Genomic DNA, 18,805 nt, shown 5'->3' on the forward strand with positions numbered 1-18,805 from the left:
AATGAATTGAGAGGTGTAGCTGGGAATGTAAATTCAGGGGGAAGGAGGGAGGGAGGAGGGCAATTTATGGTGAATGGGTAATGACCAAAGGTCTGACGTCACAGCAAATCATCTATATGGCAAATGATTTAAAACAATTAAAACCCAAATACATTAAATATTGCCCCTGTACACGCATTGATCATGCTCTAAGTAGACAAAAATAGATTCTACATAAATCTTCAGCAAATGTACTTTAAAAAGCCAAGCAGACAGCACCACTGCACCATTTTAGAAATTGCTGATTTTCCTGATACCTGAGCTCCCACCTTCAGGGTACAAGGTTCAAAACTCCCAAACTCCCCAAAAAACAGCCTGCTAATAAATTAACTTAAACTTAGCACTTGCCCAGGTCTGGATTTCAGTAGGCCTACATGCTAAAGGCACACGTGCAGCTATACCCATGAAGGAATCGGCAGCATTGCAAGCTTTTTGAGGGAGTATTTTGTTTCTGCGTTCTGTTTGTAGGGTCTTTATGCTATCTTATGTCCCATGTTTTAGGCCTGGGCGTCTTGAAAGATGTGAGGCCAGCTCCCAGTGCATGAATTTAATTTTTTAGCTCACGGAAGTCCGTGCTAAAGGTTGTGGGCTCAAACCCTGCTGTCAGCCATGCTGGCAGTTGCGACATAATCTAAAAAGGTCTTTGCATCCCAGCTCCAATGAACTGCATGTGATAATAAGTTCCACTGGGAACTCCTTGCTTTCTTTCCACCATGAATTAAACCCTGGGGACTGATATGATGTACACAGTCATCGCGGTGGCTCTTCCCAAGCGATGCTGAGGATGGCCCAGAAATACTGGGGGACTTATTTGTGGGTGTTTCTGCTAAACAAAATAGGATGTGAATTATTTTTTTCATTCTCCTCGCATAAGACACCAACATGTCAGTTCTCACTGGTATCTCAAGCAAGTGGGCAGAGACCTGACTGGAATCCTGGTATCCAGCTCAAGGGCAAGCCTGCTGTATCAAGAGATGTGAGGAAAGACTAACTCCACCAACTTAAATGCTCCAGCCATGCAATCTGCCTGCTGCTAAGCTAACAAGCCACGTGGAATAGATGATATTACACCCCATCCAGGCCCACCGATCAGCTTAGTGGAATGGTTTGGGGCATGGTCCACTCAAGCTAGGGAAACCCAGCCAGCGAAGCATTTCCCCAGCGTGCTGCTGTAAAGAGAGCAGGTAAACATTTTTGCCTAAATGTACAAGAGCTGGCAATTACATCAGCAGGAGACTATAACAGAACTGCTTCAGTGCGGCTGTTTGCTCATTAAAACAAGAAAGTCATTTGCACTTGGGGACTTGCAGTGTCAACAGAGACACCAGGAAATGTCTCTCTCTCTGCTTTCATGGCTCTCCCCCACTTTCCAAGGCTATTTACAGCTCATAAACTAACATGGAGGTTGCACTGTCCAATTTCAAAGAGCCACTGTGAAGTTGAGGAGCTCCTGCGGATCAGAACATCTCCTTAGAACCAGTGGGGACCCGTTAGCTAGCATTGATTCTCTAAGTGGTGCAGGAGTGCTTTCTTCCCTGACAGAGCCACAATCTGCAGGTCTGTCAGACAGTGAGCAGTCTAGGAGACACACGGTTATTAGAAGCACATCAGATCTCTGCGTGGCTCAGCCCACCCTACAACAAAGAAATGAAATAACATCAGCTCTGCCTTGGCATAATTTCACCAGCTCCTTTGTTTGTTCCTCTATGATACTAACACTCATCATTTTGTATTGCTGTACACACAACCACAGCAGTCAATCCTCCCAGTACTTTTCTGGGAAAAGGATGCACTGGTACAGCCAGTTTTCCACACTGGCCACTGACTGGGTGATTCAGACAAGTCACTAAGCTAGAATATGTAAAAAGTCCAGTTTGTCAGACACAGAGCATGTTGGATCTGGCTAGAGGTGTCACCTGGAAGCACTTTTGAAAATAGTGGCCAAGCACTTGAAAACGGGACAACTAGGGCCTAATTTCTGAAGGGCTGAACAAACAAAGCATCCGCTCTACTCATGGGAGCTGCAGTACTCAGCATTTCTAAAAATAAGGCCTAATACATCTCAAGTAGGGTCCTCAACAGTGGAGGGAGCCAAAGCCAATGGTCATGTCTGAAATATAATCTATAACAAACAACCAGCAGATAGCCCTGATAAGGGAATGAGGAGAGGTATAAACACAGGAACAATGGGCCAAATGATTCCTTCAGGCACTTAGCACGGGGAGAATTTAACCAATTAGATTTCAATTAGAGGAATTTTCCTGTAGCCAGGTGTCATTCTTACTGCTAGATTGCTAATTTACAGATTAAAGCCCCAGGGAACCAGGTTGTGCAGAATAACCATGGAATCCCATTTATCTCAGCAGAGATTAGGCCAATGCTGAGGAAAGACTGGGGCTCCCATGGAATTGAAAATGAAAAGATGAAGCCAATAACACACTTTTAATTCCATCTATCAGATGACTTTGTATTAGCACCTACTCTGGTCAATTATATTAGCATAGGGCTGGATCAGCACCTGGGAATCTCGTTAGGAGAAGTGTGGCCCAGCAGGTCGGCAGTGACTGGATTTTGACTGTGAGCCAAAACTCAAGCCACTCCCTGCCTTCTTTTTCCTTGCTCACCTGAGCAGAAAGGGGACTAGCAGCAGGAATAGGTGGTCAGTTCAGGGAAGCTCAGAAGCAAATCCCAAGGAAGCTTCATGGTATAGTCAGTTCTTTCCCCTTTTCTGGGGATGCTTCTCTAGAGAATGGGATGGCTGATGTGGAGGTCACTGTGTTAATGATGGAAAAGCCTTTTCAAAGAAGAAAGTAAAAACTGGGTGACAAAAACTCAGTGACCTTTTTGGCGCAAAGATTTTCAACTTCAGCCAAAGCCCAAAAACCCTAATAATCTCACTTCTTCAAGTCTATTAAAATGCAAGGCTCCCAGAGCTCTAATCTCTGCTCAGATCCATGCAAGAGAAGGAGGGCCCCACCTTTCATCTACAGATACAAATTGCATCCTGTTCCTTTAACCAGCACCATTCAGCATGTGCCCTAGTCAAGGCATAGGATGAGAGATGGTTGTGCTAACAACTGACAGAACAGGGCAATGCTTGGCAGTTATGCTTGTAGGAACAGTGCAATCAGCCCCCATTGCAGTCTCACTGGCACTAGGCTACCTTTGGGATTGCTATTCCTATTACATTTGATAAGGAACAAATAGTGAACCAAGTGCTTCCAGGATGCCCCTCCAGGCTGTTCTGCAGAATGCAATTTCCTGCCACTTAAGGGAAAAATCTATGGTTACTTTCCTTACACCAAATTCACACAACTGGTTGAACCAGGGCATGTTTAATATGACAGAAAGACTAATACTAAAAGAATAAAAGGAGATGAGTGCCGAAGGCTGAGAGGTGAAGTTTATGAAGTATTTGGAGAGAACTGGCCTGATTCTGACCACAGTAATGAGTGTCATTTTTCTGAATCCTCTTGCTTTCTACTGGTGTAACTGAGATCCAAGCACTCCAGGTTTTTGAAGTAGCCACAGCTAAATTTTTTATCACAGGGTTATATTTAGATGCCTGTTGATGTTCCTTTGCACCCCTGGGTGCTCTTTAGGAGGGCCAATGGCTAATCATTATACTGAGTTTGCTTGTACCTCTGGGCACACTTAACCCAGGGCAACAAATAGTTATTGTATTGCAGTTTGCTCTGTGCCTGTGGGCGCACTTAACTCAACACACACGATGCCTCGTATCACTGCAGTGTCTTTGTCTACACCCGTGGGCACTCTGAACTGCTGGCGTGGGGGAGCTGGTGAATTAAATATCTGTGTACCCAGCGGGACAGTTAGTCGAAGGCAATGAGTATTGCTAATTGTCTTACATGGAACTTAATATTTAAGCCCAAGGTAGAACAAGGAAACTGTTGCAAAAATCACAACTGTCACCAAAAATTTGAGAGACATGATTTCGCTTAATTCTATGCCTATATTTTTCCAAACTGAGAAACAAGCTTTGAGGGAAAAAGCCTCTATTGTGAATAATTGCCCTTTTGCTAGCTATTTCACCAGCGGTAAGCAAGCTACTGCATAAGACAAGCCATTCACCACTGTCTTCAAGCTGCTTACCTGTGTGAAATCTAGTTCAGGGTTGATGCTTACTCTGCTCATTAGTGAAATTACCAGCAGATGCTTTGCTAGATAGTGGTCACTTTGGCCAAGTGCCATGGAAACCTTTTCAAACACTGTGATTGCTTAACTATAGTTTTACTTGAAGTGATGCAGTGGTAATGTAGACATACTGTAGTTACAGCTCAGTACTTACAGCATATACAAACAGTACTGACCAACTCAATGCCTGCTTGATGCCACCAAAACAGACTTGGGGATAGGTATTGTGCATAGGTAAATAATCTAAGAAATCCAGCATGTCATCTATCTGGAGAATGAATTTATCCTGTTTACCTAACCACCCAGAGCAACAGTTCTTTCATATCAGTGTTGGGATATATTAGTTAAGTGAGCCAAAAAGAAAGATCATGGTAGACGGAAGACCCCAGGGAGCCACTCTATGGTCACACAGAAGTAACTAAATGGCTTAAATAGTGAAAGAGTTTTGTGACCAGTGTTGTGCTGTTGAACACGATGGCTGACAGGGCACAACTGAGGTTATGGAAGGAAAGATTACGTGCAATCAGGTGCTGTGAAATGGACCTGGAACCTCAGACCTTCCAAGAGGGAGGATTTAAATTGGCCAACATGGCAATGCCTCAATTACGTCCGCACGCAAACTGGGAGATCAAAAACAAACACAAATGGGGCTACTCTAATGACACAAATATATGCAAGTGTGGTGATGTGCGGACTATAGAGCACATGTTTATTTGCCAACTCTTTGGTGAAACTTGTATGAAAGAGGACCTCGCTGCGACAATGGAAAGAGCCATCACTTGTGCACAATTCTGGAACAACATCTAGTTTATGACAAAGACATGAGAAGAAGAAGTTAAGCCTAATGTTGATTAAGCATCAGTTGTCTGGTTTCCAGAGATGCTGTGCACCTGTTGCCCTGAGAATTTAAAGGGGCATACGGATGTGTGGCACCTTAAAAAGGAAACCAGACCAAGAGATTGAATTCAGCTCTCCCTCCAGGCAAGGTGACCTCTCTCTAGAAATTAGATTTATTATTGGATGATATTGGGAATCCCAAAGCTCATGGGAATTAGAAAATGAATCATTCTGTGGTTTGGTCATGGATAGCATGGGTGGAATAGTGTGGGGAAGCACAAGTACAATAATGTAGAAGCAGAATTGTTCTCACCAGGACAGGGGGTGCAACCCTCTGGTTTAGGTTACATAAGTGGAGTAACATAGATAAGGTGCCCTACAGACTTGTCTTTCCACTTGTCCTGTTAACACAGTGACAGGGAGTCCTTTACAGCCCTCCTAATGATTGCTTTACATGACGTCCTGTTCATATATATCTTGAAGTGAAAACGGATTGCATTACAGATGTCTCTGACATACGTGACTTGCAACTAATGTGGCTGTCTTTTGTGATTGATGGACTGAATAAGTTTATCATTTTATTCTGATATTTTTATAATAATGTACAGAAATGTGGAATGGCAATTATCCAGACACATAAAGTGTGATTGATTAAAACTGTAGAAAGGCTATTAATTTATAGTTTTACAGTATTATCACTGCAAAGTATAAAATGTGAGAGTTTAATGTATCTAGAAGGCTATACCCTGGAAAACAGAAAATTGCTATCGTTAATGGAGCCATGCCATGTGGGAACAGTAGTGTTCTTGACAGCCATTGTTCTGCCCCTTCATGTGGTTCATTTACATCCAGCATTTTCTAATGGAAGGAGAAGGGAGAGGTGGAACTCAACACTGTAATGCAGTCAGCAATCCTTTCTACGATGGCTGCATGGAAAACTCTGGATTGAAAGGGTCAGGCAAACTGCCAGGGAGACCTACTCAGTATGCACCTTGAATCTGGAGCTGGTCTGTAATTTTTAAATGAAGGAAGAAAAAGCGTAAAGAAAGGGAAAAAAATCAAGACAAGCCACCTCCCAGTAAACACTAGCTGTGGAAGGATAATACCAGAACTATTAACTGATTTTGCTTCCTTTCCAGTCTGCCTACAAACGAGTTTTGGCCAAGTCAGGGAAAAAGAACTGTTTATTAACTGGAAGACTGTCCCACTCTCATCCTTTCTAAGCACTGGAGGCAACTGAAGATCTCTCAGGAGTTGATATATCAAGAGAGGGCTATGCTCAACATTTCCTTTCTTATGAAATAGTATCTAATCTAGTTGAGATTTGTGTGAGAGCTGTTTTGGAGGACATGAGAACAGCCCGTTTGACCTGTGCAGTTGCCGCACTACCAGTAACTAATCACACTCACCTTCAGAATGAAAGGTGGTATATGGAAACCAATTCTTATTTTATGAACACACCTTTGCACAGCGCATTTATCAACACCAGACCCCAATCTGCCAACCTTCATGTAAGAATTGTGACGGTTTAAGTATGCTGTCAATCTAATGTGTAGGATCTTCTTTCCCTGGACTGCAATGAAATGACATATGGAAATGGACATTAGACAGGGGCTGTGAGAGCAGCTTTGGCTCTCTGGAGAGGCTCAGCCCCAAATATGAGCTGCTGTCTTACCACACAAAGCACAGCCTGTCATTAAGACATTTGTCACATGAACTGACACTTCAACTCAGTTTTGCACAGTTATCTGCACTGCATCAATCCAAAAAACTCCCCCAATCCTAAAAACTTTTTGTAACAGTCAAAGAAGCCTGTTACCTTCTGCAAGCTGCATAAGTTTATTCACTTTGTTCTTCTTCCTGTTCCCAGCAAAAGGCCTCATTAGTCTTGCCTCCTTTGATGCGCCCTTCCCTCCCTTTCACATGATTTGAGCTCCTGCCAGCTTTGTCAGAGAGAACGCATAGGGAAAAATGTTCTTCTATTAAATCACAAAATGAAGAAGTATCTTGTGGGAAGAGGGCAGATGCAGCCAGGCAATCTGAGAATAAGGGCAGCTGGAATGTGGCAGTAGCAACCTAAGAAATAGAGCAGTGACTAGGACACTTAGTATGGTTGTGGGGTGGGGGACGGGACACAGATGACACAACCATCTTTTAGTTATAATACTCTGCAGCTCTCTAGCTCCTTTCTTGGTTGTGGATTGCAAAAGGATTTCACAGATATTTATGAGTTAAGCCTCAACATATTTGTTGGATGTAAATAGCATTACCCCCCTTTTATAAGTGGGTAAACTAAAGAAATGGCAAAAAGGCAAGCTAAACAATACTACCAAAGCAATACCGTGAATTTGCATCAGAGATGGGAATAAAATCCAGGAGCTTCAGGTTCAAGTCCCCAGCTCCAGTCACCAGCCAGTATGTCAACATGGATTAAAGGGGTGTTATTGGGTCAGATATGATCTAGAATTTAGATTTTGCAATTATGCATGATTTCTTTCTCAGGCTGTGGTAAACAAACTCCAGGCTAGATGGATGTTGGTTATGTTCCCTTAGGAATCCACAGGAGCTTAGTCATTCCCTGAAGGAAGAGTTCTTCTAGACTGAGGAACTCAATTAGCTGAGCTCAGTGTTTTCAAAGATTTTCTACATCTCACAAGACCTGCAGAAAATTGGGTTTTTACCCGTAACAAACAGTAGCTAAGCTAACATATATTTGCAGGAGTTGCTAATTAAAAAATAAAACAAAACCCTAAACATCAAATACATTCCCCTGCAATGACCAGGACAAACATGTTAAGATATAGGAATGCACAGTTAAGACCCTTAAATATCCTTAATCCAGTCATCACAAGCTCATGAAATAGCCACAGTTACTACTGAAGCATTTCAGGATATGTGATCCTAGGCTACATTTAAATATTTGTTAAATACACATTAGTTTTTTTCCTTCAGAGCATCACTACAGGCAGCAGATAGTTTTCTGTGTGGTTACAGTCCCTGTTGAGACTCCAGGGGGAAAAGATACGAAAAAACCTTTGTGATCAAGAGTCAGTTGCTTTGAATCTGGGGCCACAACACTAATATGTCCATTGCATCACTACTGAGCAGTATTTTGCAAGAAGGCACCATTTGTTTTTCTGGCTTTGGGAAACTGAGCACAGACCAAGTTCCCCTTGTTGAGTGCCTCTCTTGTTTCTTACCCTATGTTAGCATTAAAATCACCAGTGTTACAATAAATACTCTTCTGGGGAGTGATTACGGCAGCCCCACAATGGTTCTACCTTTAAATCATGTACACACATTTTCAACTTTACCATTGCTTTGGGTTGGGAAAGGTGGATGTCTACCCATAATAATGCCCACCCCATGTAGGAAGACTCCAAGCTTCTGTGCGCTTGACAAACATTGCTTTTTTTATTTTAAAAAAGCTTTCAGTCTTCACATACTTCACAAAGAAGTAAACACTGGAATCCCCTAGGAATCTTGTGTTGGGACCGGTGCTGTTTAATATACTCATAAATGATTTGGAAAAGGAAGTGAGTAGGCAGGTGGCCAAATTTGCAGATGACACAAAATCATTCAAAGTGGTAAAGACCAAGGCAGACCATGAGGAACCACAGAAGGATCTGACACTATTGAGCAAATGGGCAACTAATTGGCAGGTGCAATTCGACGTAGATAAGTGTGAAGTGATGCATCTGGGCAAAAATAGCCCAAACCATACCTGCACTATGCTGGGCTCCACATGAGCTGTTACCACACAGGAAAGAGATGTGGGAGTGATCGTGGGCAGTTTGCTAAAAACATCAGCTCAGTGCTCGGCAGCTGTCAAAAAGCAAACAAAACATTAGGAATGATTAAAAACGGAATTATAAACAAAACAGAAAGTATCATTATGTTCCTTTTTAAATCCATGGTGCGGCCACATTTTGAATACTGTACCCAGTTCCGGTTCTCGCGCCTCCAAAACATAGAAGAACTAGAGAAGGGCAACCAGGATAATAACAGTATGGAGGGGTTTCCATGCAAGGAGAGTAAAAAGGCAAGGCCTAGTCATCTTACAAAGGAGATGCTTGAGGTGGGACATGATAAGGGTTTACAAGGAGATGCTTGAGGCAGGACATGATAAGGGTTTACAATACACTAAATGGCAAAGAGAAAGCAAATAGGGATTTATTATTGACCATCTCTCACAATACAAGAACTAAGGGTCACAAAATGAAATGAGTAGGTGCCAAGTTTTAACCAAACATGGCATTGGTGATGCGTAGGGAGTGCATGCAGGTGCATGTGCACCCCGAGATTGGCCATGCACCCCTGGAAGTGCCAGCCACAAAACCGGAGGTGCTGGCAGAAGCGCACTTTTGGGTTTGCGGGTGTCGCTGCTCCAAGCAATTATTACTGAGTGGGGATGCAAGGGGCAGGGCCTCTGAATCAGAGGTCCCTAGACTAGGGTGGGCAAAATGCGGCCCATGGGCCACATGCAACCCACCAGGCCATTATATTCGGCCCACGGAGCCCCTGAAAGTTTAGAAATGTTATATTTATCTGTCCCCGGCTGCCTCTTACATGGTTCTCAATGGCTTGCCAAAACCCTCCGCACAAAATAATTGTCCGCCCCTACCCTAGACCTTAAATGCTGGAGGCTGCAAGCAAGAGGAAGAGAGGGGAAACCCCCCTGGACAAATGAAGACACCAGAGGGATGCAGGAAAGTCACAGGTTTAAAACAAGGGGGCACCGCCACGGCCCGACCCAGGCACGTGCAGCCCCACGTCCACGCAGCTGCCTTGGAGGCAGGCACTGAATGGGAGGTGCCACCTCCCCGCGGGAACAGCGCGGCCACGCCCCCTGCGGAGCCACGGACAAAGCCCCGCCCCCACCTTCTCTGCCAACCCCCCCAACCTACGCATGCGCGTTGGCGGCGGAGTGGGCCGTACCACTTGGTGCCCCGTGGTAGGGGCGGCGGGAGGGAGGGCTTGCCCCGCTGCTGCTTAGGAAGGCTCGGTTCCGCCTGAGGAACATTTAAGTTTTGAGCGAGGCCTGTGTTACCCCGTCCCACGCAGGCCCGGGGCTCTGCAGCGTGCTGCTTGCCCCCTCGGTGGGAATGGTTCAGCCCGGGGCCGGGCCCCACGAGTGAGAAGCGCCCGCGCCGCCATTTTGTCGGCAGCGGCAGGAGGCGCTTTCAGCCCCTCAGCGCGGACCCTACACCCCACACCCACCCCGCCGCTCAAGCCCCGCACCGGTGAGCACGGCGCGGGGGGCCGGTCCCTGCGCGCGGGCCGGGGCAGGTAGGCCCCGAGACTCGCGGAGCGCGAGCGGCCCGGGATGGGGCCTAGCAACTGGGCCCAGTGCGGCGGCGGGGGGGGAAGGGCACCTAGCTGGTCACGTGGTCTCGCCTTCCCCCCCCCCCCCCCGGCCTTGGAATGGTCCGGTCCCTGCTCCCCTCCAGTTCTCCCCCGCCCGAGTGGTCTCGTCCTGCTCCTCCTTCCCCCGCCCCGCCCCCGCAGCTGCGGAGTTGTGACCTCTCCTGCAGCTCGGCCCCCGGGCCGCACCTGTGACAGCCCAGGGTACTGCAGGGCACCCGGGCATCAGACCCTCTGAGCAGTTGGGGGGAGGTGGAGGGATGCTTTTGGGGGCCACTGCACACTTCCCCGGGTCTCGGCACAACGTCAGTGGTGCATGAAGCATGACAAAGAACATGGGGGTTGTTACTAGTGCCTTAGAACATAAGTATTTGGGATGTCCTGCGGCAAAATGCACCGTGTTGAAACAAATAGGACTGTAAATGCTACCCTAAGTAGAAATTGCTTACCTCTGTGTGTGTCTTTTTTTTTTTTTTTCAATCCATTAGTATCCTCCAGCGAAGATGTCTGAGTACATCCGAGTCACCGAAGACGAGAATGACGAGCCCATTGAGATCCCCTCGGAGGATGATGGCACCGTCTTGCTGTCGACGGTCACCGCCCAGTTCCCAGGAGCGTGTGGCTTGCGTTACAGGAACCCGGTGTCTCAGTGTATGAGGGGAGTCCGGCTGGTGGAAGGAATCCTGCATGCCCCAGAGGCTGGCTGGGGAAATCTAGTCTATGTCGTTAATTATCCCAAAGGTTTGTTGTCTGCGTTCCTGAACTTACCTGTCAGTTGTGGCTGCATTGCAGAGTGATTGTTGCTCTTTTAGGTCCTCTGACATGTGGGGTTATATTTAACCCTAAAGGTACTTGGAACAACCAAACATTGTACCCATGTTTGTAAAGGGTTTCAAATCTTTTGGGGAACTTCTAAAGCCCCCAGTCCTATAATAATCTCTGTGCGGTGGCAGATGTTTGGCCACGTGACAGTCATACCAAGATTGGAGGCAGACATCGTTGTTATTGGGAGAGGGTAGGGCAAGACGAAGATGAAAAGGAAAGAAAATGAACTAAGGAGAATGTTTTTTGGTTTGGATTGAGCTGTCTTGTCTCAGCTGGTATCTGTCGCTTACATATATCAGGCAGGCATGTGAATATCATTGAGCAGTTCTGCAGTAGAAAGTAGCTGAACTTGTGATATAACTGAGGGTTTAAGCCTTTAACTTCTCTGCCCCTGCCCCGAGATTATGGAACAGTCTGAATTATAACATGTAGACAAGAAATGCCATATGTCCCTTTTACAGTTTAAATTTCCTACAACAGGTGCTTTCTTTTACAAAGGATCCTTGTATTGTGCTGCTTATGACTGGTGATACAGTTTGAGGATAATTTTTTATGCATGTTTTAATTTCAGATAACAAGAGAAAAATGGATGAAACAGATGCGTCATCAGCAGTGAAAGTGAAACGAGCAGTGCAGAAGACTTCTGATTTGATAGTTTTGGGCCTTCCTTGGAAAACCACTGAACAGGATCTAAAGGAATATTTCAGCACTTTTGGAGAAGTTCTGATGGTGCAGGTAGAGTTCTGCTATACTTTCTCAAGGAGAGTGCCATGGACTCCCACTTACAAAACTTTCTGAATGAGTCAGTAGTATATTAGTACAGGAGAGCCTCACCATTTGCGGGGGATATGTTCTTGAGATCCCTGTGAATGGGGAAATTTGCGAATACGTTCATGAACATCTGCATTCGTGAATGGTGTGCACTGGCGGGAGCCTGGTGGTGGCAAGCACACACCTTCCACAGATGCTGCTGCTGCCATAACGCTATAAGGGAGAGAGCATGGGTTTGAATATTTGAAACTGAATCTGCAAATAGTGAGGGTTTCCTGTAATTGTGATAAAATCTAATTTGCAGTGTGCTGTGCTTTTCTTGGCTGCATTGTCGTGCTCAGATAGAACAATCCCTTTTCTGCAGCTCTGTTCTTGTCTAGAGTAGTGCACATGAGATCCAGAAAAAGTCTGTTTTGTTTTGCTTCTGCATGTTAGTTTGTTGTTAAGTAGCTTCGTTACTTTAAAGACTTGTGTTTTATAGTTCTTGTCTGAGCGTTAAGTTTAGCTTTGTCTGAGGTATTAAAACAATTCCCTACTGAACCCCGTTGTTTTTTGCAATGGTAACTTACGCATTCTGATTTCATGGGTATAATGTCTGTAGGTGGGGGGGGTTTCCCTGCCTTTATTCCTGTCTGTGCTAGGGATTATTTCATAAGGCAATGAATGGCATAAGGCCGCAGCTGGAATACTGCATCCAATTCTGGGCTCCACAATTCAAAAAGGATGTCGAGAAGCTTGAGAAAGTCCAGAGGAGAGCCATGTGCATGATCAGAGGGCAAGAGAATAGGCCCTGTGAAGAGAGGCTGAGAGCCATGGGACTCTTCAGTCTGGAAAAGCGCAGGCTCAGGGGGGACCTGGTGGCCACCTATAAGTACACAAGGGGTGGTCATCAGGATCTGGGAGAATGTCTGTTCACCAGAGCACCCCAAGGAAAAACAAGGACCAACGGTCATAAACTCCTACGAGACCGTTTTAGGCTGGACGTAAGAAAACATTTCTTTACTGTCCGAGCCCCCAAGACCTGGAATAGACTCCGTCTAGATGTGGTGCAGGCACCTACTCTGGACGTATTCAAGAACTGCTTGGATGCTTATCTCGCTGGGGTCCTTTGACCCTAGCTGACTTCCTGCCCCTGGGGCAGGAGGCTGGACTTGATCTTCGAGGTCCCTTCCAGCGCTAAGCTATCTATATTGAGCTAAGTAATCAAAACTTCACATTGCACTCTTTCAGCAAGTAGTATTTCTTTTTGATCAGAAAATGACCAGTAACTAACATGGATTGTAGGTAATTTACAAATACTGGTTCATAGTATTGTGATTTTTCAGGATTATAACTACATATAACTTTTTTTTTTTCCTTCTTAGGTTAAGAAAGACATTAAAACTGGTCACTCAAAAGGGTTTGGTTTTGTTCGATTTACGGATTATGAAACCCAGGTGAAAGTGATGTCTCAGCGACACATGATAGATGGAAGATGGTGCGACTGTAAACTTCCCAATTCCAAGGTACTTTGCCTTAATTACATAGAAACAAAAGGCGTGGTTTTTAGCAGGATCTGTTAGGCAAGGATGAAACTAAGAAAATAGGAGAAGGGACTGAAACTGAGCTGGAGGAGTAGGTGGAATAGGGTCAGAGAAAATAGTAAGCTAGTACAGAGGAAGTGTCTAAACAAACTATAGAAAGCATCCTGATGACATCACAGAAAATGTTCATCAGTCCTTGCTTAAACTCTTCCTGATAGAGAAAATTAAAACAGGGATGCTTAACTGGCTTAAGGCCAGAGTTGTGTCAGTATCAGAGCTGGGAACAAAACTCAGAACTGCAGACTAGATAAATGTTGTTCTTTCCATGTATATGGATACAAACTGAATACTTACAGCAGAAAGACCTAGCTAATTTCCTTTTGTTGTCTTTTTTTTTCTAGTTCATCTTCCTTTTGTGTGTTTTGTTTTGTTTTATATACCTGTCCCATTTGTATCAGGGTAGAAAATGTTCCAGTCATAAGCAAACCCCTAGTCAGAAGAGCAGACTGTGATTGTGGTGGGCTGTATATGTACTTGTCTTTCCACCGCTGTGAGAGTTAGTAGAACAGTATCTGAGCGGGAATGTAACGGTTCCCTCTGAAGTCCAGTGAAATAGAAGCAGTCCTGAAACCTACAACACTATTTGTTCAGAGTAACTCCTGGCTCACTTGTAGTATTTCTTTCAGGTGGTACTGTCTTCTGTAACGTTCTATCTGGAGTGGAGGCTTGCTTTTCTTCATGTTACAACAACTGTCGTATTCCTAACGTGCATAATAAGCTATTGTTCAAGAAACTCTGTTGTCTTTCATGCTCAGATGACTAGCAGATCTTACTCAATTATTTTTTTTTTTTTTTATTTTTTTTTTAAATCCTACCCAGCAAAGTCCTGATGAGCCCTTGCGTAGCAGAAAGGTGTTTGTTGGTCGCTGCACTGAGGACATGACAGCAGATGAGCTCCGACAGTTCTTTTCTCAGTATGGAGAAGTGGTAGATGTCTTCATTCCCAAACCCTTCCGAGCTTTTGCTTTTGTTACATTTGCAGATGATCAGGTAGGTACTTCCTATGTACTTCCATCTCTAATGCTTAGGAAACTTACACAAGTGGTTCCCAAACTGCAGGCCACAAGACTGCATTTAATTGCCTTCAGATTATAGTGCCTCCACCTCGCATTCTTCAATTTAAAGTTTGATAAGATGCATAGCAGTCTATGAGAAGTCCTGAGGTTGATAGTGGTCTGCTCCAAGTCTGAGAACTGCTCTTAAGCATTCAGTATCCCAATTTATCATTTATACAGAAACATTGTTAATTAATGTATAACTGAAGTCAGATGTGGATCATTCAGTTTTAGAATTCCAATGTTACTTGGAATACAACTGATTTTACTCAAAGTTTTTTTTCAGCTAATAGGTCTTAAGACTAGATGGAGTCAGTTTGATTCAGTTAACACTTTTTATGAGAATTAAATGTACACTCTCCCTTTGCAGCTTAGAGATTTGTTTAGAATAATGTACTTTTATGTTGTACTGTACCAAGTGTAAAATGTATATTATCTAATCCTGTGTTCACTGATATCCCTTATGTCTTACAGGTTGCCCAGTCTCTTTGTGGAGAAGACTTGATCATTAAAGGAATCAGCGTACATATATCCAATGCTGAACCTAAGCACAATAGTAATAGACAGTTAGAAAGAGGTGGAAGATTTGGTGGTAATCCAGGAGGCTTTGGGAATCAAGGTGGATTTGGTAACAGCAGAGGGGGAGGAGGTGGGTTGGGAAACAACCAGGGCAGTAATATGGGTGGTGGGATGAACTTTGGAGCCTTTAGCATCAATCCTGCTATGATGGCAGCAGCCCAAGCAGCATTGCAGAGCAGCTGGGGAATGATGGGCATGTTAGCTAGTCAACAGAACCAGTCAGGTCCATCTGGAAACAACCAGCCTCAAGGCAACATGCAAAGGGAGCAGAACCAGGGTTTCAGTTCAGGAAATAACTCTTATGGCGGATCCAACTCGGGGGCAGCAATTGGCTGGGGCTCAGCATCAAATGCAGGTTCGAGCAGTGGGTTTAACGGAGGCTTTGGTTCAAGTATGGATTCCAAATCATCGGGCTGGGGTATGTAGACACAGTGGGCTCGGATGCTGACTCTATGGTGGGAAATCAAATTTTTCTAAAGTCATGGTAAGTATATTGTAAATTACATATATACTAAAATTTTCCAAATCAGTTTGTTCAATGTGCAGTATATTCAACAGTATTTTTGACATTTTTTTTTTTCTTTTGTAAAAAGAAAGGCTAAAGGAATTTTATAAGTTTTGTTACATGACTTGTTGGACTATTGAATGGTTGACAGTGAACTGCAGTTTGCCTGATGGGTAAACTAACACTACACTTGATAGGAAAGGCTTCTGTAATAATTTGTCCCTTGTTTCCTGGTTAGCTGAATTCTTTGCATGTCCAAAATGAAAACCATTGGTCAGAAACTGCATTCTTTCCCTCTTGTTTTAATTTGATCCCCACCATAAGAATCTCTCCAAATGCCCCAGTTGGAGAACACAGCGTCGGTGTTAGTTTTTTGTTTTTTGTTTTTCATTTTAACACTGTCTCCCCTCATGTTAAAGTACGATATGAAGGCTTCATTTAATCTCTGCAGTTCATCTCATTTCAAATGTGTATGGAAGAAGCACTTCATTGAAAGCAGTGCTGTAAATATTCTGCCTTAGGAATACTTCTGTCTACATGCTTTCTCATCCAAGAAAACTTCATCACACTGCACATGCTACGTCTTAGACGGTGGGTGTTCCATTTTTATCCGCTACTCTTTATTTCATGGAGTCGTATCAACGCTATGAACGCAAGGCTGTGAGATGGAACCAGAAGGCTGTTTGAACTTTGAAACCTTGTGTGGGATTGATGGTGGTGCCGAGGCATGAGAGGGCTGGTATGTGCGAGAAAAAGGAGAGAGCGCATGCAGAGACCTGGTGGTGCATTATGGGATTTTATTTTACTTGGCGAGATGTCTCTCAATCCTGTGGCTTTGGTGAGAGAGTGTGCAGAGAGCAATGATAGCAAATAAAGTACGAGTGTTTCTTGTATTCAAAGGACATCCGTATATGGAAGACTAAGTGGGTTTTATACCTAGTTAACCAATTAGTTGAATGTGTTATGTGAAATGAATATTTGTATTTTTTTTCCCTTATGTCAACTGCTGTGAATGCTGTATGGTGTGTGTTCTTTTCTGTTAATGATATGTAAGTGTGGTAATGTGAATTGAAGATGATGGGGTTTGTGATGAGAACACTGAGCTTGTGGTGCACTTTGTAGTAGTTCTTAGGGCAAAGTTCACCAGCAAGCTCAGTGTGCCTCTTAAGGCTGGAAGTTCCACTGTCTGTAAGATTTCCATAAGAATGCTGTTTGCTGCAGTTCCGTGTTTGGATGCTTTTTATAAGATTTGTCATTGTAGGAAATTCTTAAATAAAACTGATTTAAGTAATATGTGTCTTTGTTTTGCAGCCCTGAATGCAAAGAATTCATAGCAGTTAATTTATTTTATCCATTTGAGATGAACTTCTGTAAAGTTTCTTTGCAGTAACTTGGTTTGTTACAGATAAGCGTGCTCTAAAATAAGTCAAATGGATCCATCACTCATCATATATTGGTACTGGACACCCACCTTTATAATCCACCAGCTTTTTCTTTCTTTTTTTTCCAATTGTTCGGTGATATGTATCTCTAAAATCCAGTTCTCACAAGTTTGGGTGCCCTCACCTTGAATGGTAAGCTGCTCTTTCCCAGGCTACAATTTCACCAAGGAAGCTTTCTTGTTTTTAGGATTTGTGATGGTGGTTTTTTTTGTTTTTTTTTTTAATGGAAGAAGAGGTAAGGGGGAGGAAAGCAAACACTTACACAGGTTAGAGTTATTGCTCTTTGATATTTTTCCAGAGCAGCTTATTTTGAAGCTGAATGCATAGCAAAGTATTGTGGACATCTTTAAATCAATCTGCTGATTTGGAACCAATTGCTGAGTCCTTCCCACTATAATTCCAGCACAAAAGAAACTATAAGCTTTTGACTAAAATAACATTAGACCACAATAGAAACTGTCCAGCTGAACAAGAATATTAATGAGTTAACTTTTTTCTTTTAAGAAGCCCCTGTAGCAATTTAACAAACAGTTTTTGGAAATTCTAAGTAAGAGGCTTTTTTATACTGAAAGGTGAATGTATGCAATAGTAACACATTCAGCAGTATTACTTCCTTGGCTGTGTTAAGATCTAAAATAATTATTATAATGTATTTGTACTTGAAAACCAATACATGCCTCACTGATCCTCTTATTACTGTACTCCATTATACTGTATATTTACTATTTTTTAAATATGAAGAATTAGGGTAACTAGCTTAGGTTCTTCTTTTGATGTGGATAGTTAGCTTAATTTTGAAAGGGGATTTTGAATTAGTATGTGTTTGCCATATTTTTCTTATGAATAGAGGCCACTGAAGTGTTGGGTAATTGTGCGCTAATGTTAATTTCTAATACTGCAGTACTAGTAGATTGCTAGCAGCCAGGTCTTGATGAACACTTGAAAAAAGAAAAGGGTAGTGAACATTGAAGACATTCAGAAACAATCCCACCTCTTTCATTAGTTATATCCCTCTGCAAAGAGTTGCTTGATTTTGATTCTGAACCTAAATCATGATGATTTCCAAACTGTACCATCTGTGAATTTTGCATTTTAGCACTTGCACTATTACCAGCTACTGCTGCTGAGTAACACTTTAAAATGGTACTCTGGAACCTCCAAAGACTAAAGTGTGGCATCCCTTCAAGGAACCTGACGGTAAGTTTTTGTCATTAGCATGGCTTTAATTTGTTTAAATTTGTTTTAAATCCAAGATCAGGTCTTAACAGGTTAGCAGTGTTGGGTAACCTTTGCTATGAATTTTAATTTCCCCTTACCCTCAGACAAAATCTTTGGAAGATTTATTAAAGTATTTTCAAACTTTATTAGTCACTTTCTCTAAATGCTTTGCATATTCTAGTGTTTTTAAGTGAGCTAATAAAAAGATATTATTACTACATGCAAGTGTTTGGAGTCTTGTTTTTAACAAATTGCACTTACATTTTGTGTGTAAAATACTGAAACTAGAGAGACAAAGGATTTTAGAGGCTGGGAAACAGGACCCGTTTATTTATAAATTTGAAAGACTACATTTGTGTGTGTGTGTGTGTGTGTGTTTAGGTTAATTTAGGAAAAGCAAGCTGATATTTTATAATGCTCTGGACTTCTCTA

At 43.2% G+C, this 18,805-nt stretch overlaps 1 protein-coding gene across 2 annotated transcripts; it reads left to right on the plus strand.

Moving 5' to 3' along the window:
* Nucleotides 1–10,164: 10,164 nt before the first annotated feature.
* Nucleotides 10,165–17,004, plus strand: TARDBP (TAR DNA binding protein). Of its 2 annotated transcripts, none has more exons than XM_006259302.4 (6): nt 10,165–10,274; nt 10,884–11,136; nt 11,792–11,955; nt 13,356–13,496; nt 14,394–14,564; nt 15,104–17,004. In XM_006259302.4, the coding sequence occupies exons 2-6, from the start codon at nt 10,899–10,901 to the stop codon at nt 15,632–15,634; spliced, it is 1,245 nt and encodes a 414-aa protein (XP_006259364.1). In that variant the 5' UTR covers nt 10,165–10,274; nt 10,884–10,898; the 3' UTR covers nt 15,635–17,004. The 2 variants fall into 2 exon arrangements, with proteins under 2 accessions (XP_006259364.1, XP_019349466.1); XM_019493921.2 differs by having other exon boundaries at nt 10,168–10,320.
* Nucleotides 17,005–18,805: the final 1,801 nt, after the last annotated feature.

Source organism: Alligator mississippiensis, chromosome 13, assembly GCF_030867095.1.
Source record: "Alligator mississippiensis isolate rAllMis1 chromosome 13, rAllMis1, whole genome shotgun sequence".
NCBI classification, from domain to species: Eukaryota; Metazoa; Chordata; order Crocodylia; family Alligatoridae; genus Alligator; species Alligator mississippiensis.

Bases quoted from the DNA above. Each gene is read 5' to 3' on its own strand.
- TARDBP (XM_006259302.4), top strand. From the start codon at position 10,899: ATGTCTGAGTACATCCGAGTCACCGAAGACGAGAATGACGAGCCCATT. The intron at 11,956-13,355 runs GTAGAGTTCTGC...TTTCCTTCTTAG, and splicing joins GAGAAGTTCTGATGGTGCAG to GTTAAGAAAGACATTAAAAC. The intron at 14,565-15,103 runs GTAGGTACTTCC...TATGTCTTACAG, and splicing joins TTACATTTGCAGATGATCAG to GTTGCCCAGTCTCTTTGTGG.